The sequence below is a fragment of the Pongo abelii genome, chromosome 6 (genome assembly GCF_028885655.2).
Source record: "Pongo abelii isolate AG06213 chromosome 6, NHGRI_mPonAbe1-v2.0_pri, whole genome shotgun sequence".
Lineage (NCBI taxonomy): Eukaryota > Metazoa > Chordata > Mammalia > Primates > Hominidae > Pongo > Pongo abelii.
Window position 1 is genome coordinate 150,332,094 of NC_071991.2, and position 27,368 is coordinate 150,359,461.

At 46.9% G+C, this 27,368-nt stretch overlaps 1 protein-coding gene across 7 annotated transcripts in view; it reads left to right on the forward strand.

Moving 5' to 3' along the window:
* Positions 1-27,368, forward strand: part of ACTR3B (actin related protein 3B) — a 1,031,695-nt gene that overhangs the window by 78,047 nt on the left and 926,280 nt on the right. For 4 of the 7 annotated variants that reach the window (XM_002818703.5, XM_054560038.2, XM_054560039.2 and 1 more), the window contains 3 exons: positions 16,479-16,604; positions 17,820-17,903; positions 18,783-19,702. The exons of 1 other annotated variant lie outside the window; for it this stretch is intronic. In XM_002818703.5, the coding sequence (XP_002818749.3) occupies positions 16,479-16,604; positions 17,820-17,903; positions 18,783-18,878 (306 nt within the window). In that variant the 3' untranslated portion in view covers positions 18,879-19,702. Of the gene's footprint in view, positions 1-16,478; positions 16,605-17,819; positions 17,904-18,782; positions 19,703-21,707; positions 21,875-27,368 lie in introns of those variants that run through there. 2 more of the 7 variants (XR_008527331.2, XM_054560037.2) reach the window with 2 other exon arrangements.

Consider the following 27,368-nt stretch of genomic DNA (forward strand, 5'->3'; position numbering starts at 1 on the left):
GAGCCACACACATTTTTTGGTTTCCTGGTGCACATGAAGGCTATGTTTGCACTATATTATGGTTTAAGTGTATTATAGCATTATGTCTAAAAAACCAGTGTACATACCTTCATTTAAAAAATATGTTATTGCTAAAATATGCTGTTACAGAGACACGAAGTGAGCGTGTGCTGTTGGGAAAATGGTGCTGACAGACCTGCTTGGTGCCGTTTCCTCAGACCTTCAGTTGGTAACAAACACATTATGGGCGAAGTGCAATAAATGCCGTCTTCTAGTGAGGCGTCCTGACCACCCTGCTCTAGACTGCACCTTGGCGCTTTTTCCCACGCCATTTTGCCCAGCCTTGCTTTATTTTTTTCTCCATAACATTCATCTCCTAATTTGCTATATATTTTAGTTATTTATGCTTAATAGTTCTGTCTCCCTACCCGAAACACATCTCAAGAGGGCGACCATTTTGATATGTCAGATTCATTGCTGACCTGCGGTGGTTAGAACACTCCTGGCCCGTGCGAGGTGCTCAGTAAATGCTGCTGACCTGGTGAACGAGGTGCACGGCAGGCTATGGGGCCTGGGGGCTTTGCGCTCTCACAGAGAAGTCAGGGAAGGAGGGGTTGCCAGGCTGGTGAGGTGGTGAGCGAGGGCTTTCCAGGCACTAGAGACATCCCTCAGAGATGCTCAGAGTCTGCAAGACCACGGAGATGTGGAGGCTGGAGGGCGGGGGGTACAGGTTGGGGTGAGACCTAAGGGGCCTTTTTCTGCTGTCTGGGGGGTTTGACTTTAGATTTGAAGACCAACTCTATAATCTTACTGAAAGAAGTATTTCAAAAGATAGGCTCAGTGAATATTTGTTAAACTGCGAAAGTAAACAAACCTTGAGTTCAGAATCTGATTTTAGGAAGTCATGTTAAGCTGGGCGCAGGGGCTCACGCCTCTGTAATCCCATCACTTCGGGAGGCCAAGGCGAGAGAATTGCTTGAGCCCAGGAGTTCGAGACCAGCCTGGGCAACACAGGGAGACCCCATCTATCAAAAAAATTAGCCAGCTGTGGTGGAACACACCTGTGGTCCCAGCTACTTGGGAGGCTGAGGTGGGAGGATCCCTTGAGCCCAGAAGGTCGAGGCTGCAGTGAGTTGTGATTGCACCACTGCGCTCCAGCCTTAGCGACAGAGGGACACCCTGTTTAAAAAAAAAAAAAAAAAAAGTCAGGTTGGTCTGTGCTCTGTAAGCAGTGAAATAAAGCAGTGATGTATGCTATTTTTCTCATTACTTTGAAAACAGTATTAGATGAATAGGGCATTTTAAAATGTTTTGTCTGTGCTACATTCGCTGCTGAGAACTTTCTTTCTAGACTGTTGTGTGGGATAATCTGCTTCTTTTCTGTAAGTAAAGGAGTTTGATTTTAAAATATTAAAATGTTATTATTTGTGACATCTTTTCTTTCTTTCTTAGAAAAATGTTTACTTATTCTTCCTTGTGGAAATTGATTAAGAATGCAGGCCGGCCTTCATGGCTTATGTGTGTAATCCCAGCACTTTAAGGGGCTGAGGAAGGAGGATTGCTTAAGACCAGGAGCTGGAAACCAGCCTGGTTGACATAGCAAGACCCCATCTCTACAAAAGAAAAATTAAAAAAATTAGCTGGGTGTGGTGGCATGCACCTGTAGTCTCAGCTACTTGGGAGACTGAGGCAGCAGGATCGCTTGAGCCTGGGAGGTGGAGGCTACAGGGAGTTAGGACTGCACCACTGCAGTCCCACCTGGGTGACAGAGTGAGACCTTGTCTCAAAAAAAAAACCCAAAAAACAAAAAAAAGACACTATTAGGCTAAATGTTTATATTTCTGAGGTACGGAATTATTAGAGTAAGCACTGTTGTTTTACTTTGAGATGAGATGGAAAGAATATATTTATTGGTAATTTCACATATTTCTCTTTTTTTCTGCTTTTTCCTCACTCTGAAGGTGAAACAAGCATAGGTGATAAGAAACCAAAGCAAATGACGCCTGTAAGCCACATTTAAGCCATCAGAGTAATTCTGGATAGTCACTTGAGTTGAAAAATAATTTTTAATCCTCATAAAAGACTAGTTAGAAAACCAATTTTACTTTGATGCAAGCAAGCTAGCTAAAGTTAGGGAAGGGGTACTAAGAAAATGAGCGGGGACAGTCTGTTCTCTCCTCATACCCCCCTCAGCTGCTCCGGGGATATCTCCTTGTGTTTAATCTCCCATCAAGACTCCTGCTGAATACATTTTAGGAATGAGAGGCAGATTCTCAACCGTGTCATTTTCTCAGAGAAAATTGGATTGTGTGTTGGTAATAATAGTACCTGTCACACTGAGAAATGGTTTGTCATAGGCATGGCTGAGAGGCTTCAGACCGACTTTGTTGTGGTTTGCTCTCTAATTTATTTCTTATGTTTTCAAGCACCAGGAAAGGGATGCTGACAGTGTGAGGGGCTGTGAAGCCTGCGAAGTTGGGTCTAGGGCTTTTTCCTTTTCCTTGTATAAAGTAACTTTTAGAATGGAAATAACCCTTCCATTAAAGTTTTTCCATTTAATCTGGGTGAGGGGGGAGGTATGCTTTTGTAGTTGAGTGTTAAGACAAGAAAGGTTTTCCTTGGTTTCAGTTACTGTAACACTTAAGTTTTGATTTTCTGTTTGTCATGTGCAACATGGTCGTTGGTGGTAAGAATGGGTTCATTTCTTTTCCTCCAAAGGGACTAAGGATCTAGAACCAGAAATACCATTTGACCCAGCAATCCCATTACTGGGTATATACCCAAAGGACTATAAATCATTCTACTATAAAGACAGATGCACACGTATATTTATTGCAGCACTGTTCACAATAGCAAAGACTTGGAACCAACTCAAATGCCTATCAATGATGGACTGGATAAACAAAATGTGGCACATATATATCATGGAATACTATGAAGCCATAAAAAAGGATGAGTTCATGTCCTTTGCAGGGACATGGATGAAGCTGGAAACCATCATTCTCAGCAAACTAACACAGGAACAGAAAACCAAACACTGCATGTTCTGACTCATAAGTGGGAGTTGAACAATGAGAAGACATGGACACAGGGAGGAGAACATCACACACCCGGGCCTGTTGGTGGGCCTGTTAGGGGAGGGATAGCATTAGGAGAGATACCTAATGTAGATGACAGGTTGATGGGTGCAGCAAACCACCGTGGCACGTGTATACCTGTGTAACAAACCTGCAGGTTCTGCACATGTACCGCAGAACTTAAAGTATAATAATAATTTAAAAAGTAGTAATGCTTCCTCCATTTCCCACTGCATCAGACTTAGAGGTTTTTACAGCCACAGACCACTTTTTGCTCTATTAGGAGATGGCAAGTCATTTGACATTGATTGGCCCTCAAGGGCAGGGTTCCACCTCACTGCTTCAGTCTTTCTGTTTGTCCTGGGGAGACATGCTGTGTTGATGGTGTTGTGTTCTGCTGTGGAGGGGAGTCCACATTATAAGAGGGTGTTTGTTGGATTTTGAAGTCTATCCAGAGGAGGATCCCCAGAACAGCAAGAGTTCCTGAAAAGATGGCCTGTGAGAAATGGTTGAGGGAAGTAGCATTGTTTGACTTGCGACCTGGCAGGGAGCATGAGGCTGTCTTGGGACATGTGATGGGCAGCTAGAAGGTGAGCAGTGCCAAGGAAAGAGAGAAACCAGGGCCGGGTGGGTAGCAGATTTCAGCTCAGCACAGGGAGAGCTACTTTACAAATTGGTCTGTACAAGGTGGGGTCCGAATTCTGTGTCACAGGAAGGGAGGCAGTGTGGACTGGTGGTTAGAGTGCTGTGCTGAGCACATGGGCTGCGGGGCGGGGGGTGGCGCCCGTGTGTGGCGAATGCGTGGATCCTGCATGGTGGTGAGCATGAGGTCTGCAGGTGTGGATGCCACGTGACCGAGAGCTTCTAGACTGCCAGATGTGTGTTCTGCCCTGCCTACCGCTTGTTCAGTTGTGTGACTTTGGCAGGTTACTTGATCTCACTGTGCCTCAGCGTCCTTCTCGGCAGAATGGAGATGGGAATAGTACCTGCTTTATCCCATTATTGGCAAGGTGAAAGGAGTTGGTGTGTGGAATTGCCTTCAGCTGTGTCAGGCAACGCGTAAGCACTGTCATTGTATTCCATGAAATGACTTCAAGTGATATTCTGGAATGGCGCTCCACGTCCAGGCCAGGGCAGCAGATTCCTCACCCGCTGTGGCCTCTAGCCAACTGACTTTTCTATTTTTAAAGTTCCCAGGGATTTTGCCTGGTTTCCTTTGCTTTTTTGCCCTGAGCAGCCGCTGCCTTTTGGGACTCCTGCACATCTCAGATTAGCTGCAGAGTGGCACACCACTTCCCCAGTGGCCCTCTTTGCTGGTGTACAGGCACCTTTGGTTTTACTGCTCAGTGCTAACTAGGGCAGGGTTTCTTAGCCTTGGTGCTATTGACATTTTCATTGTAGGATGTTTAGCAGCGTCTCTGGCCTCTACCCACAAAGTGCCAGTAGCACCTTCCCACCCCCACCCAGTCCTGACAATCAAAATCATCTCCAGATATTGCTTAATGTCCCCTGGAGGCACCATTGTCCCTGATTGAGAACCTGCGCACTAGGGAGAAACATTAGGAGGTTACCAGAGTCCAAGGACTTAATCAGAAATTGTCAGTTATTGTTTCTGGTTCTTGAGTTACTTGCCAGAGTCTTTTTTCCTTTACTGACCCCCCTTTATTCCAGAGGGTAGAGTGAATGAAATGCTCCTCATTCATTCCGCGATGCCTGTGGAGGGCCCCTGCTTACCGAGTGCTGTGTGTAGTGGCGGCTTCAGGGAGGAGTGGACAGACGGGGTGTAGACCTGACCCTGCTCAGGCCTCTGCATGGCCCAGGGCGGAGAGGGCCAAACAAGAGAACCCACTGTGCTTGTCGCCGTCCTGCCTTCCCTGGGCCGGTGCTGACATCATTACCCTCTAATTTCCCCTCAGACCTGTGAGCGGCCTGGTGATGTCTTCACAGATGAGGACGTGGGAGACCACGGGTGAGGGGGTTTGCTGCTTGCTTCAGGCCCCAGCACCAGACAGTGGGGGGAGTGTGAGGCCTTTGGGTATCCCCACCTGGCTCCAGGGAGTAGGCTGGGGTCAGATTGTGAAGGGCTCCGAACGCCCTGTCAGGAAAACCGGGTTTGGGGCCAGTACTGCTTCGTCTTCTTAAACGCTTGTGTTCTGCTGGGCCCTGTTCTGGCAGTTCCATAGAGCCTGTCACTTAACACTTGTATGTCCTTTTTAGACTGTATTCCACCCTCCACTCTGGCTCTGGCAGGTCCCCCTTGTCCCCTGAAACTTCTGCTGTCGGCGGCGGGGCGCCGGGAAGGAGTCGGCCCATGGCTGGTGCGGGACAGCTTAGAGCCAGGCGGCTCAGGGGCTGCTGAAGTACGAGCCAGCTCCCTCGACCTTGTCCTTGGGAGGCGCCGTCCGGGACGGCTCTGCTCTGGCCGGCTTCCCCCAGGATGTGCCCACACAGGGACCTTTCTAACCGCAGGCTGTAGTTCTTCTGTGGATAGAGCTAAAGTTCAGTTCAGTAATTCTAGGCTGAAGCTCAACATGATGAAAATGAGAGTACTTTGCAGCATTAATTTAGAAACAGTATCTGGGCAGAGCTGGTGGAAGACATGTAGGACGGCAGCCTGCCTGGTGACGCGTGTGCAGGAGACCTCACCAACTCTGCATTCTTACAGATCCGGAACCTGCTGTGTGTGCCACATCTCTGTAGACAGTGGACGTGGGGATGTATCTGCTGGTAGTTGTCCTATTCTGAAGCTCAGGCAGGAGCAAAACATGAGATTTAAACCAGTTATTTGGCCTGGGGCACAGAAGCTCTTGCTTTCTCCCAGAGTTCTCTATAAAGTGTGTCTGTGTGAAAGAGGACATTTGCCAGTGGGGAGGAGTTGAGCTGGAGGGTGGGGACAACGGGAGCGTATTCAGAGGGCGGAAGGAACAGGGGGGACAGTTACTTTCGGGAGGAGTGAGTAGGGATCAAGGGTTGTTTCTTCTTAAATAGTAAAGGGTTTGTTGAGTTTACTGGTTCACATGAGAATTTCTGAACACAGAGCAAGGCGTGGAACTAGGGTGGGAGCTGGAGTTTGCTTTTAGGAGACGCCTGGAAGTATAGTGCGTATTGTTTTCCCGTTGTCCATAGCAACTATGGGGCATTAAATGTTAAAAATGTTAAAATAAAATTGGGCGACTTGGCTCAATCTTATGTCCTCACACAGTTACAGAACATTGAGAAATGAAGAGTTAGAGACTGTACACATTGGCCAAATGTGCACCCTCTTTAGGGCATCTTTCTTCTCATTTAAGTCCCCAATGCCACCTTTTCAGCAAGGCCATTCCTGCCCTCTCAACTCAGAATGGCCCCTTGCCATCACTTTGTCTTATGTTGCTCTGTTTAAAAAGTTCAACTTTGAGATATAATTTATATAGAGTCAAATGAACCATTATAAGTGTACGGTTTGAAAAGATGTGACAAGTTTACATACTTAACGTGATAATCACCACAGTTAAGGTACAGAAGGGAACCATCACTGGCGGAAGTTCCTCGCCCCTGCTCCAGGAAAGCACCCATCTGCTTCCTATCACTGTAGATGGGATTTGACTTTCCGGAGTTTCGTATACAGGAGTCCCTTCTTATCCGTGGGCCACGCGTCCCAAGACCCCCAGTGGATGGTTGAAACTGTAGATGGTACCACACCCTCTGTATACGATCTTTTTTTCCTGTACATACATACTTTTGATAAAGTTTATAAATTAGGCACAGTAAGAGACTAGCAGCAATAACTAATAATAATATGGATCAGTTATAACAGTGTGTTAGCATCACCACTCTTGTGCTGTGGGGCTATTATTAAATAAAGTGAGGGTCACCTGAACTCAAGCACTGTGATGCTGCAGTAGTTGGTCTGACCACTAAGATGGCTATTGAGTGACTCAGGGCGGGTGGCATATACGGCATGGACATGCTGGACAAAGAGAAGAGACTCGTGCCCTAAGCGGGACAGAGTGGGACAGCTCGAGATTTCATCATGCTTCTCAGAATGGTGCACAGTTTAAAACCTACAAAGTGTTTATTTCTGGAATTTTCCATTTAATCTTTTCCGACTGTGGCTGACCCCGACGGGTAACTGGCACCGTGGAGCGTGAGCCACAGGTAATGGGGGGCTGCTGGAAATGGAGTGCTCCGCATGTTCTCTGTTTCCGGCTTCCTTCACTCGGTGCTTTTGAGGTGCGCATGTCATTTGACCCTTCTTTCTGCTGGGAGTGCCTCAGCGAGCGGCTGTGCCACAAGTCAGCCGTCCCCTGCTGGTGGACATTTGAGTTGTTTCCAGTCTTGGCTATTACAAAAAACCCTGCTATGAACATTGGAAATGTACTCAGCGTCTGCTGGATATGTTTTATTCTCCTTGGGAAGTACCCAGGAGTGCAGTTGCTTTGTTGTATGGTACGTTTTTCCAAAGTACTTACAGCATCTACCCTCCCACCAACAGTGTACAAGAGTTGCAGTTGTTCGTCTTAACCCCAACTTGGTGTGTGGTGGATTTAAGCTGTATAATCCTGATGACAACTGTTGTTGACTATCTTTTCCTGTACTTAGCGGTCATTTGTATATTTTCTTTTGTGAAATGTCCGTTTGAATCTTTTGCCCATTTTTAATTGATTTGTTTATTGAGTGACAGCTCAATAATAAGAGTTCTTCAGATATCCTGGATACAAATCCTTTGTCAGATTGATGTGTTGCAGATTTTTTTTCTAGTCTGTGGCTTGTCTTTTCATTTTCTTAGTGGTGGTTTTTGAAGAACAGAAGTGTATGGAACCCCGTTTATCAACTTTTTTCTTTTATGGTTCATGCTTTTTTATATGCTAGCTAAGAAATTTTTGCCTACCACAAAATTACGAAGTTTTTAAAAATGGTTTTTAAAAGAAATTTTGTACTTTTAGTCCTTACATTTAACTCAGTGATAAAATTTGAGTTAATTTGTGTATATGAAACGAGAAAGTAAATAAATGTTCATCCTCTCACTCCATGGATATCAATTATTCCCACATCATTTGTTGAAGAAGACTGTTATTTCCCTATTGAAGTATTTTGGTGACTTTGTCTAAAATCATTTGACCACATATGCATAGCACTGTTTGTATGGTTATGTGAATAAATGAAAGAAATGAATTTATATAATGCCTTTGAAGGCAACTCAAGATCATGTAATGCTTCTCAAGTATTATAATGAACATTTATTTTCATACCCTAGTGAATAATTTTTTAATTAAAAAACCTATTACAGAGACATGACAAGTAATTGCACAGTCTGACCCTGCACTGGACTCTGGACTGGAGAGAAAAAAAATGCCTTAAAGAATATTAATAAATCAAGTGGCAAAATGGGAATAGGAACAGTAGATTAAAGTTTTGAATTAATGTTAAGTTTATGAAGTTGGCAGTTGTACTGTGGTAACATAAAAGAATGTTCTCAGTTTTAGTAAATACACACTAAAGTATTTAGTAGTAAAGTATTTAGTAGTAAAGTATGATGTATATAAGTTACTCTCAGATGCTCCCCGCCCCTAGATATGTGTGCGTGTGGGAGGGGACAGAATAAATGCATGCAAACTATAAATAAAAACACTCTACCAGAAATTTTAACAGTAGGTAAATCTGAATAAAGAGTGTATCACTTTTGCTAAGCTTGAAATTATTTCTAAATTAAAGAATTATTTTATTTATTTTTATGTCTTTGAGATGGAGTTTCACTCCATCTCACTCCTTTTGCCCAGGTTGGAGTGTAATGGTCCAATCTCGGCTCACTGCAACCTCCACCTCCTGGATTCAAGCAATTCTCCTGCCTCAGCCTCCCGAGTAGCTGGGATTACAGGTGCATGCCACCATGCCCAGATAATTTTTGTATTTTTAGTAGAGATGGGGTTTCACCATGTTGGCCCCAGGCTGGTCTCTAACTCCTGACCTCAGGTGATCTGCCTGCCTCAGCCTCCCAAAGTGCTGAGATTACAGGCATGAGCTATCACGCCAAACCTAAAAAAAATTTTTTTAAAATAAAATGTTTTTTTAAAAAAATCTATTACATTATTTTGTTGGCTTAATATTTGCCTTTTACATAAAAGTAGAATTTAAATATATTAAAATAGCCATAATAGTGATTTAAAAAAATCTAGGTTGTTAGGCTTACGTTTATTTGAAGTAGAAATTTATCTGAAAACTAAATGGCCATTCTAGATGTAATGGTCATTTACCATTTCAAAAAAAAAAGTTTTATGATGATGTCTTCTGTTACAAATTTTTTCTTATTGTCTGAAATCCAGCTCTCAGTTTTGCTGGGTAAACTGGCTTGTTTGGTTTTCTGAGGATAAATTTTATCTCTCACTATCTTTTTGGTGACCTAGTTTGATTACAGTGGTAAAAATTACTACAGAGCCTTATGCACAAGAGCCCATGTATGTCTTAAGAAGGTGGAGTTACTGTTCAGTTCAGGTATCACTCCAAGGATTTAATGTGAATCTGATTGTATTTGTTAAGTCCTCTTTTGTATTTGATCTAGTTTCTACCACAACAAAGTCAACAGAAAAAGCCTGTAATGCTATCAGATACAGATTATCTACTTCTAGGCCAGAAGTAAATGTGAGAGGATTTAGGGGAAATCAGCACAACCGGTGAGCTCTCGTACAGTGGTGAGACCATCTTGTCCACTTGCCATGGCCGAGTGGGGCCCATTGCTCTCTTATCCACCACCTGCAACTGTGAGTGTCTTAATCCACTCGGTTTAGGGACTTTTGTTTTCTTCAACTCGTCTTTGCTTTGAAGTTTTAATATACATTTATATACAGTATATGCTGGGTAATATACATTATAACCTGGACTCAGAGCACCCCTCAGTTAGTGTTTTCATTTTTTGCCCTTTTTCTGTCTCTCCTGTTCCACATTCTTCTCATTTGCTGAGTACTTTCTGAGCTCATGATGTTCCTTTCTGAGTTTTCTGACTTCTCCAGAAGCACCTCGATGGCACAGGCCATCCCGCATCTTGCCAGTATTCATGCAGTGTTGTCTTCAGGTTTTATTGGTTGCCTAGTTTTAAAGTTCACCGTCTGTGGCCACGCTGATGGTGCCCATGCAGAGTGCTGACCGCAAGGAGCTCTATTCCGTGCTGAGCTGGACACTTGGAGCTCACGTGATGTTTCACGGTGAGGAAGCAGGGATTCTGAATCGCAAAGGAGCAGCGCGAATGAGGGCTGTTTGGCCCCCACCTATTGCTGGGTTGTGACCTCCCCTTACAGAATCTCTTGAGATGGATGCCACTCCTGAAGTGACTTGGCTCTGTTTTAGGGGCCTACTCGTGGGGTGGTGTGTGCAGCTCTCCCGGCGCTCAGGAAAAGTGGCGTACAGGGACGCCTGAGGGATGATCTGCCATTGGCCAGGGCCCTGCCTGCCTTAGCCCCCGCTGAGAGCTCAGCATAGTCATAACTTCCACCTGCAGCTGTCTTCCTGGGCATTTTCTTAAGTGAAAATAAAGATTCAGCCATGAAATGATTTTTGTTTTATTTATTTATTTTTAGTGTAGGAAACAAATAGAATTGCTTTTTAGAAGAAAAATCTGAAATGAATGCATTTAAAACATTCAAATGATTGTTATAAAGATGCAGATCCTCAGAATGACAAAGTATGTGTTTTAAAGTTCCCTGTTTACATTTCTGAACTTTTAGGAATCTCTAGGTTGGGGAGGTTGAGACATCGCCTTCAAGCATCCCAGTGAGCCCCATCGCCCGGGCCGCAGTCTGCATTGAGCCCCAGCGCCCGGGCCGCAGTCTGCATTGAGCCCCAGCGCCCGGGCCGCAGTCTGCAGTGAGCCCCAGCGCCCGGGCTGCAGTCTGCAGTGAGCCCCAGCGCCCGGGCTGCAGTCTGCAGTGAGCCCCAGCGCCCGGGCTGCAGTCTGTAGTGAGCCCCAGAGCCTGGGGCTGCAGTCTGCAGTAAGCTCTAGTGCCCGGGGCTGCAGTCTGCAGTGAGCTCTAGTGCCGGGGCTGCAGTCTGCAGTGAGCTCCAGTGCACGGGCTATAGTCTGTAGTGAGCTCTAGTGCCCGGACTGCAGTCTGCAGTGAGCTCTAGTGCCCGGGCCGCAGTCCGCAGTGAGCCCCAGCGCCCGGGCCGCAGTCCGCAGTGAGCCCCAGCGCCCGGGCCGCAGTCCGCAGTGAGCCCCAGCGCCCGGGCCGCATTCTGCATTGAGCCCCAGCGCCCGGGCCGCAGTCTGCAGTGAGCCCCAGCACCCGGGCTGCAGTCTGCAGTGAGCCCCAGTGCCCGGGCTGCAGTCTGCAGTGAGCTCTAGCGCCCGGGCTGCAGTCTGTAGTGAGCCCCAGTGCCCGGGCTGCAGTCTGCATTGAGCTCTAGTGCCTGGGCTGCAGTCTGCATTGAGCCCCAGCTCCCGGGCTGCAGTCTGCAGTGAGCTCTAGTGCCCGGGCTGCAGTCTGCAGTGAGCCCCAGCGCCCGGGCTGCAGTCTGCATTGAGCTCTAGTGCCCGGGCTGCAGTCTGTAGTGAGCTCTAGTGCCCGGACTACAGTCTGCAGTGAGCTCTAGTGCCCGGACTACAGTCTGCAGTGAGCTCTAGTGCCCGGACTGCAGTCTGCAGTGAGCTCTAGTGCCTGGGCTGCAGTCCGCTCTGCAGGGCTCACCGTGGTGTTTTCTTTGCGTTTGCACCGTGATGTCTTCTTCGCGTTTGTAGCTCAGTGTCTTTAACACAGCAACTGCCTGCTGAATGCAGTGGGATGTTTGCTGCCAATCACAGGGATGTTTAGGCTGTTGAAGTTTGTCCTTCAATTACTGAAGGAAGAGAGGAATTCAAAATGAGAACCCAGCATCCTTTCATAAACTCATTGAACAATTAACTATATTTTGCCTGAAGATCATGCAGCTGGGCTTCAGCTCTCCTATTTGTCTGTCCTTAGAAACCCACACCCGTGCCCCCTCCTGCCTGCTTGCCTTCTAGTGTGGAAAATTTGAAACCGGCAGGAAAGTATATCCAATATACAAGGATGAAGTAGCTGAAGGAATCTGGGTGAGGAGAAGTGAGGGCGGCAGAAGAGCACAGCAGGGTCAGATGAGGACAGAGCCCGTGCACACAGTTCTGTGGTTGCACCCAGCTATGGGGAAGGCCCCTCGTGGCTCTGAGCTGCTCAGCAGACACAAGGCCCCTGGGACATATGATTAAGGCCAGTGGGTTTTCCGAAGAGGCCCAGCTTTTTCTGACACTGAGACCTGAGAGAAATTTCTTCTTTAGACCCTCACTAAGAATACCTCCTTCACCCATCCCTACAGTGGATAATGATGTGCATTTCTTCCTGCCGTGTCTTCTAATGGCTCGCGGTGCAAGTTCAGAGGGTGAACAGTCTTGGGAGTGAATAATGAAAGAATACTGAGCAGACAGGGAGCATTGCCCTGGGACTTTTGGATCCAGTGATAGAATTTAGAAGACTTAGAGGTGTGAATGGACTACGTACCTCTCAGATTATCCTTCAGAATAACAATAGCTCAGAATTTTGAGATGAGGCAGCAGGTGTGCCCACGGCACTGTGTCAGCCATTGGGTGTTACAGTGAGAAGCAGACCCGTGTCTTCGACAGTCATCTTGGGAAGGATAAGCTCACCAAGTCTGGGGTGACAGTCAAGGAACCTGGCCCTGTGGCCCCTCTCCTACACTGCGGTGGGCCAAGGGAGAGCTCTCAGACACCCCAGGCTTCCTTGGGGCACTGTTTGGGATCGCCTGACATATGGGCTGTTAGGAGACCAAGGCTGCAGTGTTCCCTGCCAGAGAGCAAGGCTGGAGGAATCTTAGCCTGGAAAAGATTTAAAGGAGTTGTCTGCGGTGGGCTTTAAAAAAGTAAATGAAAAACAATAGCAAAAGAACAAAAAAACAACCCCCAAAACCTCAGCAAAAACGCCCTTAGAAATGTCTAATTGCAAGCACTGACCCATCCTTGTTCTTCCCCAGTCCTCACTCAGTTCTTAATTGGATATAAGCCAGGGTCTGTCTCTCCAGAAAATCATCGGCCAGCGTGGCCATCATGAGAGAGCAGGACCAGGGGTCAGTTGAGGCTTATTCTAAGATGAGATGATCAAAATACCAACATGCTTTTAAGTTATGATTCTTGATATTATGGTGACTAGGTATGCAGTGTGTCTGAAAGAGTCACCAGGCCACAAGACCCATCTGAAGGAAGCCAGGGATCAGAATATAACCCTGTTTACCTGATTTCAAGCTGCCACCCCGTCTGTCAGGGACTTGTTCCTGCCAGTTCTCCCCTTTTGGTGACATCTTACCTGAGCGTTGGTACCCAGGGGCTCCCCTGAGTTCGACGTTTCCATAGCTGCAGCTGTGGTTGATGGTCCCTAGACTCTGACAGGAGCCAGGCTCTCTCAGGTTGGTCATGAGAGATTTCTCCACAGGGTGACAGAGGACAACAGTGATTATTCATGATGCTGATCCTGGGGCAGGATGTTGGCTTGAAAACTAGACTTAAAATGGGTCAAGAAGGCAGGTGCCCAGTGACCTCATGGTCTCCCTGTGGCGAGGGGCGTCGGGGTTGCCTCTGGAGAAATGGACGTGACAGCGGTTTCCTCGGTTGGCCACGCCGACAGAGTTTTGAGAAAGCAAACAAGTATGTAGCAGTGAAACCCCCAGATGAGGACAGACTGCAGAGTTCTCGGGGCAGAAAACCATTGCCAGGTATTTTATTCGTGTGTTCATGATCAGATAGTCTCTGTAAGGCATGGGTACCCTTTAGAGGGTCTGCTGTGCTCAGGGCTGTTCCTGTGAGTAGAAGTGTGGGGCAGACACCAAGGAATGGGGCGGGGTGGGGGTTCCGGAGGATCTCTTCACCGCTGCTGAGAGCCCTGGAAGGGTGGCCTCAGAACCACCCTGGTTCCTGGCCCTGAAGGCCAAGCCCAGATCCTCCCTTAACAATATATTAGCCTTGACCTTCTCGAAGCTGATAACAAAATACTGTGGCACAGTTTTGTGAGGCTCTGTCCCTGGCCAAGCCACTGTAGAAGGTTTAGCCCAGGGGTGTCCAACCTTTTGGTGTCCCTGGGCCACAAACTCTTGGGCCACACATAAAATACACTAACGCTAATGACAGTTGACAAGCTAATAAAAAGGTCCTGGTATTCACCACTATGGATAAGCAAAACAGTTGTTGCATTGAAAGGGTTGGACATGGCTTCTTTAGCCCCTGACAGTCTTTCACCTTAGCAACTGGAGCAGCTACCACGTGTTAGATGATTTATGTAACATCTGCTGGCAGGTAATCAGAGGCGAGATTTCTCCACACACACACTCAGCGTAGAATTGGAGCAGATCCCAGGGGGAAGACGAGGTCACTGGTGGCTTCTCCAGGTGGAAGGCCAGATCCCTGGTGGCTTCTCCAGGTGGAAGGCCAGATCCCTGGTGGCTTCTCCAGGTGGATGGCCAGATCCCTGGTGGCTTCTCCAGGTGGAAGGCCAGATCCCTGGTGGCTTCTCCAGGTGGAAGGCCAGATCCCTGGTGGCTTCTCCAGGTGGAAGGCCAGATCCCTGGTGGCTTCTCCAGGTGGATGGCCAGATCCCTGGTGGCTTCTCCAGGTGGAAGGCCAGATCCCTGGTGGCTTCTCCAGGTGGAAGGCCAGATCCCTGGTGGCTTCTCCAGGTGGAAGGCCAGATCCCTGGTGGCTTCTCCAGGTGGAAGGCCAGATCCCTGGTGGCTTCCCCACGTGGAAGGTTAGATCACTGGTGGCTTCTCCAGATAGAAGGCCAAATCACTGTGGCTTCCCCACGTGGAAGGCCAGATCACTGGTGGCTTCCCATGGCTTCTGCCCCCTTTCATTCTTCTTGCTCTGACTTCACCATCTCTAGTCCTGAGTCCATGTGGGTGCTGTCACAGCACTTCTAGGAGCTGGCATGAGAGAAAAATGATCCCTTTGCAGTCAGTCCTGGCTGTCTTTCCCCAGAACAGCAGTAAGCAGGAACGGACTACTGTCATATCATATAACTTAGAACCTGGGTTGCTAGGGACAGAAAAGTGCATTTTTTTTCTGTACTGATTCCCTGTGACTTCTGCTTACCTGTAAACTTGGTGAGGGACTCACTGTTGACACACCCAGAGCTGACTGGGAGGAGTGCCTGAAAGCAGAGAGCTCTGCAGTTGCTCAGGAGCTCAGGAAGAGCTAACATATTTAGAGGGTCTTAAAGGAAATAGGGCTTTTTGACTCCTTGAAGGATTAATTTCCTTATGTAGTTTTCACATAAGGTGTTTTCTCTAAGAAAGTTCAATCAGGAGATACACTAGTTCCCCTTGTCAGTGAGGATATGATTCAAGACCCCCAGTGGGTGCCTGAAACTGCAGATAGTACCGAATCCTATATATACTGTGTTTTTTCTTGTACATACATACCTATGATAAAGTTTAATTTAGAAATGAGGCACAGTAAGAGACTTCTGAACAGCAGTAACTACTAAAATAGAATAATTATTGTAACAATATACTGTAGGAAACGTTATATAAATGTGGTCTGTCTCTCTGTCTAAAAATTCCTTTCTGTACCGTACTCACCCTTCCTCATCTTGTGAGGGTGTGAGATGATGCAGTGCCCCATGGTGAGAGTGCAAGAGGTGAGTGATGTAGGTGAGGCCATTGTGGCCTCTGACATACATCAGAAGAGGACCAGCTGCTCGGGTGACCTGGGCCATCAAACCATGAGGATGTCAGTGGCTGCAGGTCAGGAGCTGACGGTGTGGATGACTGACAGGCAGGCAGGGTCGACAACGCGGAGATGCTGGACAGAGGGCTGGTTCAGGTTCTGGGCAGGCGGAGCGGGACAGGCGAGTGCTTCCCCTTCCTCAGCCCCCCACTGAGCTTCTGGGGTGGCCACCGAGCGAGTCTTGGCCCTGGAGGGCAGTGCTGGCTGGGTGGCTCACCTGAGAATGTTCCTTCCAGCAACGTGGATGCTTTCTTCCCAAGATCGTCCTTCTGAGAAGCTTCAAGCACCCATTAGAAGACTTTCCCCCAGTGATGGTTAAGGCAGAGCAGCGGGAGAGCCAGTGTTATTTTGGCTCAAGTCAGCTGAACAGTTTCTGTTGTTTGTTTTGGCTTCCTGGTCCATGTGAGGGGTTGGCGGGGGGAGCATGAGGGAGCAGAATCGCCATGTTTTTGCTTTGCTGTAATTGAGGAAAGGATTAAGGAGCCATCTGTGGCACATTGTTGTCTCCATAAAAAAAAAATCTACACTTTTCCAATAGCATTAAGTTTGCTTTGGTTCGCATCTTTCATAGGGCCGATGTGTCGTGCCCACAAGCGATTGGACCTGTGGGAGTTCTGTTGTGGGTGGTTCCTGGAACTGTGGGCGGGTGCTTTTACCCAAGGCTCCCTCTGCTTTGTGTCTTGTAGAATGTCGTACTCTCGGGAGGCTCCACCATGTTCAGGGATTTTGGACGCCGACTACAGAGGGATTTGAAGAGAGTGGTGGACGCTAGGCTGAGGCTCAGCGAGGAACTCAGCGGTGGGAGGATCAAGGTAGGAGCCGGAGGCCTCCACGCAGTGCCTGGGGCCCTCCCGACACAGAGCCGAAGGAGCTCGTCTGGGCCGCGTAAAATGAAAACAAGTGTTCATCGCTTTCTGAGCTGCATTGTGACATGACCACGGAGGTTTGCTGCCTGAGGTCCTTCCAGGCTGGTAGTTCAGACCGATGGTCCTGGTGACACAGCAACGGCAGCTTCACACTCTCCCTGGCCATGCCTGCCAGCAGTTTCCTTTTGTGTCGTAAGAGATCAGGCATGGGGTGTAATGACCAGTGTCCAAGGAGATTGGACTAATTTATGGTGAGGATCTTTTGTGTCCTTCGGAAATGTTCTCATTAAATTAAAATAACTAATGTTAGCAGGGAGTTACAAGGCGTTTCTCCAAGATAGTAATTCTTAAGTAGCTGGTGATCATTGTGGGCTTCTAACCAAGAGTGGGCTTCGATAGGGGCAGTGGGCGCAAGGAAGAGATCCCATGAGTCCACTGGTGGAAGAGCACAGTTTCTTTTCTTTTTTTCTTTTTTCGTGAGACAGAGTCTCTCTCTGTTGCCCAGGCTGGAGTGCAGTGGTGAGATCTCAGCTCACGGCAAGCTCTGCCTCCCAGGTTCATGCCATTCTCCTGCCTCAGCCTATTGAGTAGCTGGGACTACAGGTGCCCACCACCAAGCCCGGCTAATTTTTTGTATTTTTAGTAGAGACGGCGTTTCACTGTGTTAGCCAGGATGGTCTCGATCTCCTGACCTTGTGATCCGCCCGCTTCAGCCTCCCAAAGTGCTGGGATTACAGGTGCGAGCCACTGCGCCCGGCCAGAAAAGCACAGTTTCTTTTATTATTTTGAGGATGGTTAATCTTATTTGGGATGATCTCTACAGTGCCAGAACATCTGGTATGTTTGGTCAAAAAAAAAAAGCAATGGCGTTAATTGCTTGGATTTTGTGCTTTTGAACTTTAACGCTTTCAGCCTTGTGAGAGGGAGGTTCTGCTTGCCGGGCGCACTGTGTTCCTTTGAGCCCTGGGGCCTGGGATTCTGGTAGGTCTTAGGGGGGATCTGGCAGCAGGAGCAGAGAGTCACTGAGTGCTGGGTGTGAGGTGGTGCTTGTGCCAGTAAGAGGAGGGAGGCCCTGGGTGAAGCTGTGGTCTCGTCAGCTGGGGGATGATTGGATCACAGATGTGTCTGTGCGTGTGGGGTGAGAGCTGCTTTCTCTTCCAGCCAAAGCCTGTGGAGGTCCAGGTGGTCACACATCACATGCAGCGCTACGCCGTGTGGTTCGGAGGCTCCATGCTGGCCTCAACTGTAAGTCCCTCTCTCGAGGGCTCTGTGTTTCCATGCTCTCTGTTGAGTTTGGGTAAATATTGTCTATGAAGGTGAAATAGTATGTGCCCTAATTGTGTGGCTCTAAACAGACAATTCTGTAAGATATAAATTATATCTCTTTTATTTTTTTGAGATGGAGTCTCACTCTGTCGCCCAGGCTGGAGTTTAATGGCGTGATCTCAGCTCACTGCAACCTCCGCCTCCTGGGTTTAAGCAGTTCTCCTGCCTCGGCCTCCTGAGTAGCTGGGACTACAGGCATTCACCACCATGCCTGGCTAATTTTTTTTCGTTGTATTTTTAGTAAAGATGGGGTTTGGCTATGTTGCCAGGCTGGTCTCGAACTCCTGACCTCAGGTGATCCACCCCCCCCCCCCACCCTTGGCCTCACAAAGTGCTATGATTACAGGTGTGAGCCTCTGCGCCCAGCCCGATATAAACTATAGCTTAATAATCACACAACACATTTATCACGTGTCCTTGCTAATTAGGGGTTACAGAAAACATGGTAAGTGGAATCCAAAAATAATCTAAAAAAATCCTGCATTAATCATTAATTCCAGTGACTTTTCCAAATAATTATTACTTTTCCCCATCAAATTTGTGAATAGCTCACACATTGTTAGTGGGGGACCAGCATTTGGTTGGTCCTAAGAAGATAGAGGCTGATGAAATTTCTAAAAAGTGAAATAACCCCCCATTTAGTAGTTTAGTACATCAGAGAGGTAAAATCTTGCAGCAGTGGTCCCGTGAGGGAGGGTGGAAGCCAGGATGAGGAGAGTGTCTTGCCTGCTTGGTAGCTGATTCCCTTGACTTTCTTCTGAAATGTGTGTCTTTCTGTCCGCCTGTTGCCTCTCGTAGCCCGAGTTCTTTCAGGTCTGCCACACCAAGAAGGACTACGAAGAGTACGGGCCCAGCATCTGCCGCCACAACCCCGTCTTCGGAGTCATGTCCTAGTGTCTGCCTGAACGCGTCGTTCGATGGTGTCATGTTGGGGAACAAGTGTCCTTCAGAACCCAGAGAAGGCCGCCGTTCTGTAAATAGCGACGTCGGTGTTGCTGCCCAGCAGCGTGCTTGCATTGCCCGTGCATGAGGCGCGGCGCGGGCCCTTCAGTAAAAGCCATTTATCCGTGTGCCGACCGCTGTCTGCCAGCCTCCTCCCTCGCCCGCCCTCCTCACCCTCGCTCTCCCTCCTCCTCCTCCTCCGAGCTGCTAGCTGACAAATACAATTCTGAAGGAATCCAAATGTGACTTTGAAAATTGTTAGAGAAAACAACATTAGAAAATGGCGCATAATTGTTCTGCCCCAGGAGAGAGAATGTGGGGGTGCAAACCCTTTTCCTCCCAGCCTATTTTTGTAAATAAAATGTTTAAACTTGAAATACAAATCGATGTTTATATTTCCTATCATTTTGTATTTTATGGTATTTGGTACAACTGGCTGATACTAAGCACGAATAGATATTGATGTCATGGAGTGCTGTAATCCAAAGTTTTTAATTGTGAGGCATGTTCTGATATGTTTATAGGCAAACAAATAAAACAGCAAACTTTTTTGCCACATGTTTGCTAGAAAATGATTATACTTTATTGGAGTGACATGAAGTTTGAACACTAAACAGTATTGTATGAGAATTACTACAGATCATGTATCTTTTAGTTTTTTTTGTTTGAACTTTCTGGAGCTGTTTTATAGAAGATGATGGTTTGTTGTCGGTGAGTGTTGGATGAAATACTTCCTTGCACCATTGTAATAAAAGCTGTTAGAATATTTATAAATATCTTTCTGCTGTAGTGTGGTGGTCTGTTGGTTTTCTCCCTGTCGCTGTGCTTCTTTTAAAGAATATTGACTTGTTTTACATCATTGGAGGATTTGATTAATACCCAGCTTGTGGGAGGAAATGTCTTTTCATGAATGGTGTGGGCTGCCTGCCCCGCAGTGGCCACTCCATCACTGTGGGTATCGTGGGTCTGGATAACCCGTCAGAGATGGTTTTTGAATCTGGGGTATAGTGGGAAGGAGTGCCTAATGATTTCTGATGTTCCTTCCTAGAAGTTCAGGATTCATGACTGTAAGCTTTCAGTAACTACTCTGATGTTTGCTGAATGGATTGCTAGCTTGAAAGGTAATTTGCTCAATTAACAGATTTAGGTTGATTTCACTCTTCATATTATTCTTATAATTATGTTACTTTAAAAATTGTTATTTATGGTATTCTAAGTTGTGAAGTATTTTTTTTTGTTCTGTTTTAAAAATTTTTCCTTAGTTTCACTCTCAAAAGAGGTGAATGAAGTATGTTTTGTTCTCAGAAAATTTGCCTTCATAAAGAAACGTAGCCAGGTGCAGTGGTGTGCGCCTGAAGTCCCAGCTCCTCAGAAGGCTGAGGCAGGAGGATCACTTGAGTCCAGGAGGTCAAGGCTGCAGTAAGCTAGGATTGAGCCACTGTATTCCAGCCTGGGTGACAGAGTGAGACTCCATGTCTTAAATAAAACAAAAACAAGAAAAAAAAAGTTATGTTATTATTTGAGTTTAGAAATAAGTTTAATATTGAACTTAGTATGGTGAAATCTGAGTTTACCAAGCCTCAGTTGACCAAATATCTGATACTGTCACTGTGCTAGGCCCTCAGTCTCCCTAGTCAAGAGTCTGGTACCACCTGGTTCTCCCCTCATCCGTAGTGTTTCTCTGCATTCCCTTGGGGGATTTGCTGCTTCTCGGGATTGCTGTACCATTGGCTTCTCATGATCTTCCAGCCATTTTATTGCATCAGGTTCCCGGTTGGTCTGCCTGCCTTCAGTCACACCTTTGCACCCTGAACATGGTAGCGAGAGCCATTCCTTCTAACGCCATTTTCCTCTTAGTTCTATGCTATTCGGGGACCTACCTGTACTCCCGCCTTCGCCCTGCCCCACCCGATTCAGCATGCTTTGCACATCTCACAGTGGGCACCATCATTCCCACCCCTGCTATGCATCTGTGCGTTGGCAGGTGCTTTGTTGCGCCTTCTCCAAACCCTGGGAATAACACCACTCTGTGTGTCAGTGCTGTGGCAGCCTGGCTAAGCTAGAGCCGTATAAGCTGTCCTTCCACCACAGGATACCCAAAGCTTCCATGTTCCTTCTTTGGTACAAGATGATCTTTGAGATTGTACTTCTGTTTGTCAACTTAAAGGACTGTGGGAGAATATATATACATATATATATTTTAATTTTTTTTTTTTTAAGATGGAGTTTTGCTCTTGTCCCCCAGGCTGGAGTGCAATGGCGCCATCTCGGCTCACTGCAACCTCTGCCTCCCAGGTTCAAGCGATTCTCCTGCCTCAGCCTCCCGAGTAGCTGGGATTACAGGCATGCACCACCATGCCCGGCTAATTTTGTATTTTTAGTAGATATGAAGTTTCTCCATCTTGGTCAGGCTGGTCTCAAACTCCCGACCTCAGGTGATCTGCCCGCCTTGGCCTACCAAAGTGGTGGGATTACAGGCGTGAGCCACCACGCCAGGCCGAGAACATTTTGTTTTAAACCTACATTGACGGGACAGAATGATCCATTACAATGTGACAGGTATGATGCTGTGGTTCTCAACCCTGGGCAAGATCCATCCCAAATTAAGAGAATCAGAATAGGGGCCCCAGGGAAGGCATCCAATTTTTGCTTTTTTTTTTTTTATTTTTTAAATAGTTTTAAAGCTGCTTCTGGCACCTTTACATCCTAGTTGCTCTACGTTGGGAATAATAGCAGAGGCACCCAGAACTGAGCATCGCTTTTTGTTTTTAAACTCCTTAGGCAATGCCAGCGTAGCTGGATCTGAAAGGCTTATGAGCAGAAGGAAGGGTTTTTGACTCAAAAAGATCTGAATACGAATTCTGGCTGTTCCTTAAGCAAATGAGATCCTGTTTTCTGTTTGCTCATCTGTGGGAGAATTGTAATGGTCCTTTTCCTGTTAATAGAGGTGAGTTATCATTTTTTGTTTATTCAGTAAGCCTGGCAGATACTATAGATAGAAATGAACTGTGATGGTCATGTGTACCCGTCATTTTATAAGGAAAAAAAATGTTCACAGTTAGTAATTTTGATAAAATCTGCACATACCTTTTGTTCAGGTTGAATTAGTTAGATTATAATATGGAAATGAGTTAAGTATTCCTAGAGTTGATGGGTAAAATCGACCTCCTATGACAAAATTACAACTCCAGGTGAGCAGTTTTCTGTAAAAAACATTTCACCAAATACACTCATTAAATTCTAAAATTATAAGTCTACAGTCTTTAGGACTATTAAAACAAACCTTTTAATAGTGCAGGAGCCAGGTGTGGTGGCGAGTACCTGTAGTCCCAGCTACTGGGTAGGTGGAGGTGGGAGAATCCATTGAGCCCAGGAGCTCAAGGCTGCAGGAGCCAGGGTCGTGCCACACACTCCAGCCTGGGCAACAGAGTGAGACCTTCTTAAAAAGTGCAGGAAGTTGCTTTGCCCTATTTAACAGATTTAGACATAAACTCAGTTTTACGATGGTGAGAATATTATATGAACGGCCTTGACTTAAAAATCTGGCAACTAGTACGTGAATATTTAACAAACATTATCTTTCTAAGAAGATATGACCGCTGGCTCAGAGTTGCTCTTTCCAACACACCTGTGGAAACAGCCTCTCACTTCTTTGGGGATATTCATCAGCTGCTCCTGAGGGTTTAGCTTCTGTTTTATGAACTTTTAAGCCAAGATTAGATTAAGTAACATGAAGCTTATGAGTGTGTTTCTGCATATGGTGAGGGTTGGGGAAAAAATGAGAGAAAAGACTCCTGAAGTGGGGGCCGTAGAAGAGGACCCAATCAGGGCTGCTGAGGACGGGGGAGGTGACCGCATCGCTTACAGAGGGAGGAAGGGGAAACACAGAAGGCACCCGGTGCTTGTGTTGACCAACTGCAGGTGGGTGGAGGACTCTCTCCGATTGAGTTTCCATTTCCATGTAGCCCAAATGGAGGAGGGAAGAAGGCGAGGCTTTCTTAGGGGTTGGGGTTTGGGTTTTGCCAGGCAAGTGTGATGATGGGTGGGGCAGGTGTCCTAGGGGCAGGCAGGTGTAGATGGGGTTTCTCTGCTGCTAACATGAGGGACCACGGACTCCAGGTAGGGTGGGAGCAGAGGGAGATGAGAGATTGGGAGGAATGGAGGCGTCTGAGGACTGGAGGCCCTGGGCTTCAAGGTTAGGAGGTTGTGGTCCTGAGGAACGATACTGATTAAGATTTCAGAGGTGGAGCACCTCTCAGTAATAACAGTCATCGAAGTGGTGATTGTGTAGAGATTAAATTCACTGGAAATGGAAGAATGTGGGGAATTTTGAGAGAAGGGCATTGGATAGGTTGTCCGGTGGGTGCTGGCTCACACAGGAGGCCGTGGGGGTGGAGATGAAAGTAAGACTGGTCCAGCTGCCTGAAGTCGTGCCTCAGTCTCGGGGGTGGCAAGGAGCTGAGCACTGACCGTGAGCTGGGCACTGCGCCAAGAGTGACCCCACGTTGGGAGTGATGCTGTGTAGCCTCTCACCTGAACACAACCCTATGAAGTTGGTATTGCTACTCCCATTTTCCAGACAGGAAATCTGTGGCTGAAAGAAATTCAACAACATACCAAAGCCACACAGCCAGGACACCGAGAAGTCATATTGAATCTGTTTTCTCCAGTCTTGTGGAAGTAGGTCATAGCAACCGGTGAGAGACCGGGTGGTAAAACCCAGTGATAGGAATCTGCAGTGTGACTTCATCAGATAGTAGAGTAGAAAGAGTTTGGAAATGGCCATGGGGAACTGGAAATCCCCCTCGAATCCAGATCCTTCGGTATGTAACGTGTTCCAGGAAGCTACTGATGCAGGATGTTTAGATGTAAAATTATTATTGTCATTTTTGTTCACAGTGCTTTGTTAATGTATGTCTTATCAGGTGCACTGGCTTTATGTTACAAGGCAAATACAAGACAGTTGTTAATCTGAGGGCTTAGAACCATCATTAGCCCCTAGTAAGTGTTCAATAAATTTTAGCCATTATTATTATTCTGTTACAAAGCAGTTGCTGTGTCTTAAGAGCTCTACTTATCAAAATTGTGTTTTAAAGAAGTTTCAGCATAGGAAAAGGGAATTTTAGATTCATGAACTGTATTGCCTTTAGGAATTTCATTAAGAAAGGGTTAGAAAAAAGATACTAGTGTGTAGTTGTAGAATGCAGACTCACGGGGCCTTTTCTTACCACTGCAGCTGATATGATCGAATCACTTTTATTGTCCATCTAAGGAAAAGGAAGCCACTTGGAGCCCTGGGTTGCCTACATGGCAGCTGTCTCCTCACTGGGCTCCAGACCAAGTCATCCCGTCTCAGCCACGTGAGGACATCTCTGTTTTCAGCTGTGCGTGTTCCATAGCCTTGCCACTTGGGGGCAGTATGGTGGAAGGCGCCCTGAGTGGCCCCCCTGGAGGTGTTTGTCCCCTTCCCTGGAGTGCTCTTGCCTGTCCGGGATGTTCACCCTCCTCTGCCGCTGCCCCTCTGTGTGTAGAAGGCAGCCCCTCCTTTACCAGTGCACCAATGACACCTGTGTCCCTCGCCGGACTGACGTCCTGGAACATGGGGGCCGTATGGTGCTTATCTTGGGACCCCCCGAGGCCTTCACAAGGCCCGGTAGGTGCCCCGTAGACACTTAACTAAGTTCCTATCCGAAAAGAAGAAGGCATCACTGGTTTTCCCGGGCTGCGTGTGCTCTGGTGCTGAGACACATTGTGTGTCTGGATAACTGTAGGACGGTGAGCGCCCAGGATGTAGCTATCGTTACCTTAAGAATTTAATGGTATCATAAAATCTTAACTCTTGGCCTTGGACTCCAGGAGGGTTTTGGGAACCTGAAGAGTAGAGGATCAAGCTTGTCTAAGGCTGCCGTCTGCCTGCGTCTGCCGTGCCGCCAGCCAGAGGCCGGTGGAGCAATCACCCTGCAGAATCCTCGAAGATGTGCCTGTGTTTTATGGCAGTCGTAGCTCATTCCACAACTTTACTTATATGAATAATGAGCTCTCGTGTGACTGAAGTGCAGATCGTTTGGTGATTAATTCGTTCTTTATGATCCCTCCTTTCTATCTCATTTGTAGAAATTACGATTGTGCCAGACAGGCTTGTGGGGTTAATCAAGTGCACAGCTTATTGAAAACCACAAGAGAGGGCCATTAAGAATATTTATCTGTTAAATAATTCTTTACTTAATTGAAGAATATTTCATAATGTTTCTTTTAAAAGTATCTGTCACCCTTGTTAAATAGAAATATAACTTGATTGGCAAAATAATTGCATGGGGTTCTAATTGGCAATTACTTCAATTTCACTTGGTCAGACAGAAATAAATCTTTTTAAAAAGAGGAAAAGAAACTATAGCTTGATCTTAGTATCACTGTGAAAGTTTTTTTTTTAGTTTTAAAATATTAGCTCTTTTTACCCTGTGTTGGTTTCTCAAAAGTAAGCCGTGGCTCATTCTCTGCAGGTTGATTTCTCAGGTTTGATTTTTTCGTTTTTAGTTTTGGGTGCCGTGGATTATTTTTTCTGTGTGCGTGTGTATGTGTTTATAATCGTATATGTATATAGTTGTTAATGTCATATTGTTGCTAGGAATTTCAAGTTTTTAAATGTTTTAATCAGTAAGAAAGAACACAGCTTTAAATTATTAAAAAAAAAATTATAAACCTAAGGGTTTATGATGTCAAGCAAAATTTGTTTGTTTATTGAGATGAGGTCTCGCTCTGTCGCCCAGGCTGGAGTGTGGTGGTGTGATGATGGCTCATTGTAGCCTCAATCTTCTGGGCCCAAGCGATTCTCCTGCCACAGACTTCGGAGTAGCTGGGACTACAGGTCCACACCACGACGCCCGGCTAATTTATTTTTTGTAGAGATGGGGTCTTGCTATGTTGCCCAGGGTGGCCTCAAACTCCTGGCCTCAAGTGATCCTCCCACCACAGCCTCCCAAAGTGTTGGGATTACAGGTGTGAGCCACTATGCCTGGCCTGCAAAATTTAAATGATAGGACATTGGCTGTATTTCTAATATTAAGGGGCAGATGTACGTTGGCCTTGAGTCATCTTTTTTCTGCTTTTCATTTGTGACTGGCAATAGTGACCGTATGATGAGGTGTTTTTGACGCAGTGAGCTGTATGCCATTTTTATAATTGTATTGCAGGAGCTTGGGGGCTTGAGCAGAGAGTGGGACACCCAGAATCTTGAGTGCAGACCCTGGCATTGCCATTGGCTGGTCCTCCGTTTGTGCTCACGTCAGTCATTCCGTCTCTGTCTCTTTCCTTCCCTTCACCCAGTGAGACGATGGTAACAAGCAGTAGTGGAGTTCATGGTCTCAGGATCCCACATTTCTGAGCCGCTCAGAATGAGAATGTGGTAGAAAGATGAGCTGTGAGGGGCGACTGAGGAAGCTGATGTGAGGGGCTAGACGTGTGGATGTGGAACTGCGGCCATGGCACGGTTCCGGGGCCTTCCATGCACGGAAGGAAAAGCCGTCAGTTATCGAACGCTTGCTCGGCTCTGGGTCGCATGTTTACCAAGTGCCCGTCGGAGGACACAGTCCTGATGATGTGGAGCTTCCATCCCAGCAGAAGAGAGGGATGTGCGTGGGTCCCAGAGTCACCCTGTATCATCACAAACTGCAAAGGCCCGTGAGAGGAAGTACAGGGTGCCAGGAAACTCACAGCAGGCCTGGAATGGGGTATGAGCGACGGGTGTGAAGGAGGCGCCGAGGGGAGGTGGAGCTGAGAGCTGCAGGGGACTGGAGGCCGCCAGGCCACGAGGTGGAGGGGCAGCAGTGCAGGAAGAGGCATATATTATTAGGTTGATGGAAAAGTCATTGCGATTTTTGCAATTATATTTAATGGCAAAACCCGCAATTACTTTTGCACCAGCCTAACAGCTTGAAATGGCTGTTTCTGTAGGTCAGATGTAGCAAAATGTCAGCAACATCTAGTGAGTCACTAAGACAAACGCCTGGAGCAGAAGGAAGCCTGGCTTTTTAAGAAAGAAGGCCGGGTGTGCGGGCTGTTCAAGAAAAGAGGTAAAGCTGTCCACATGGGGCTGGGCTACACATTTTGGTCCTTATCCTAAGAACAAAGTCCTGGGACTCATGAAAAAAAAAAAAAAATATATATATATATATATTTTGAGACGGAGTCTCGCTCTGTCGCCCAGGCTGGAGTGCAGTGGCACAATCTCAGCTCACTGCAAGCTCCGCCTCCCGGGTTCACGCCATTCTCCTACCTCAGCCTCCCGAGTAGCTGGGTCTACAGGTGCCCGCCACCACGCCTGGCTAATTTTTTGTATTTTTAGTAGAGACGGAGTTTCACCGTGTTAGCCAGGATGGTCTCGATCTCCTGACCTCGTGATCCACCCACCTCAGCCTCCCAAAGTACTGGGATTACAGGCATGAG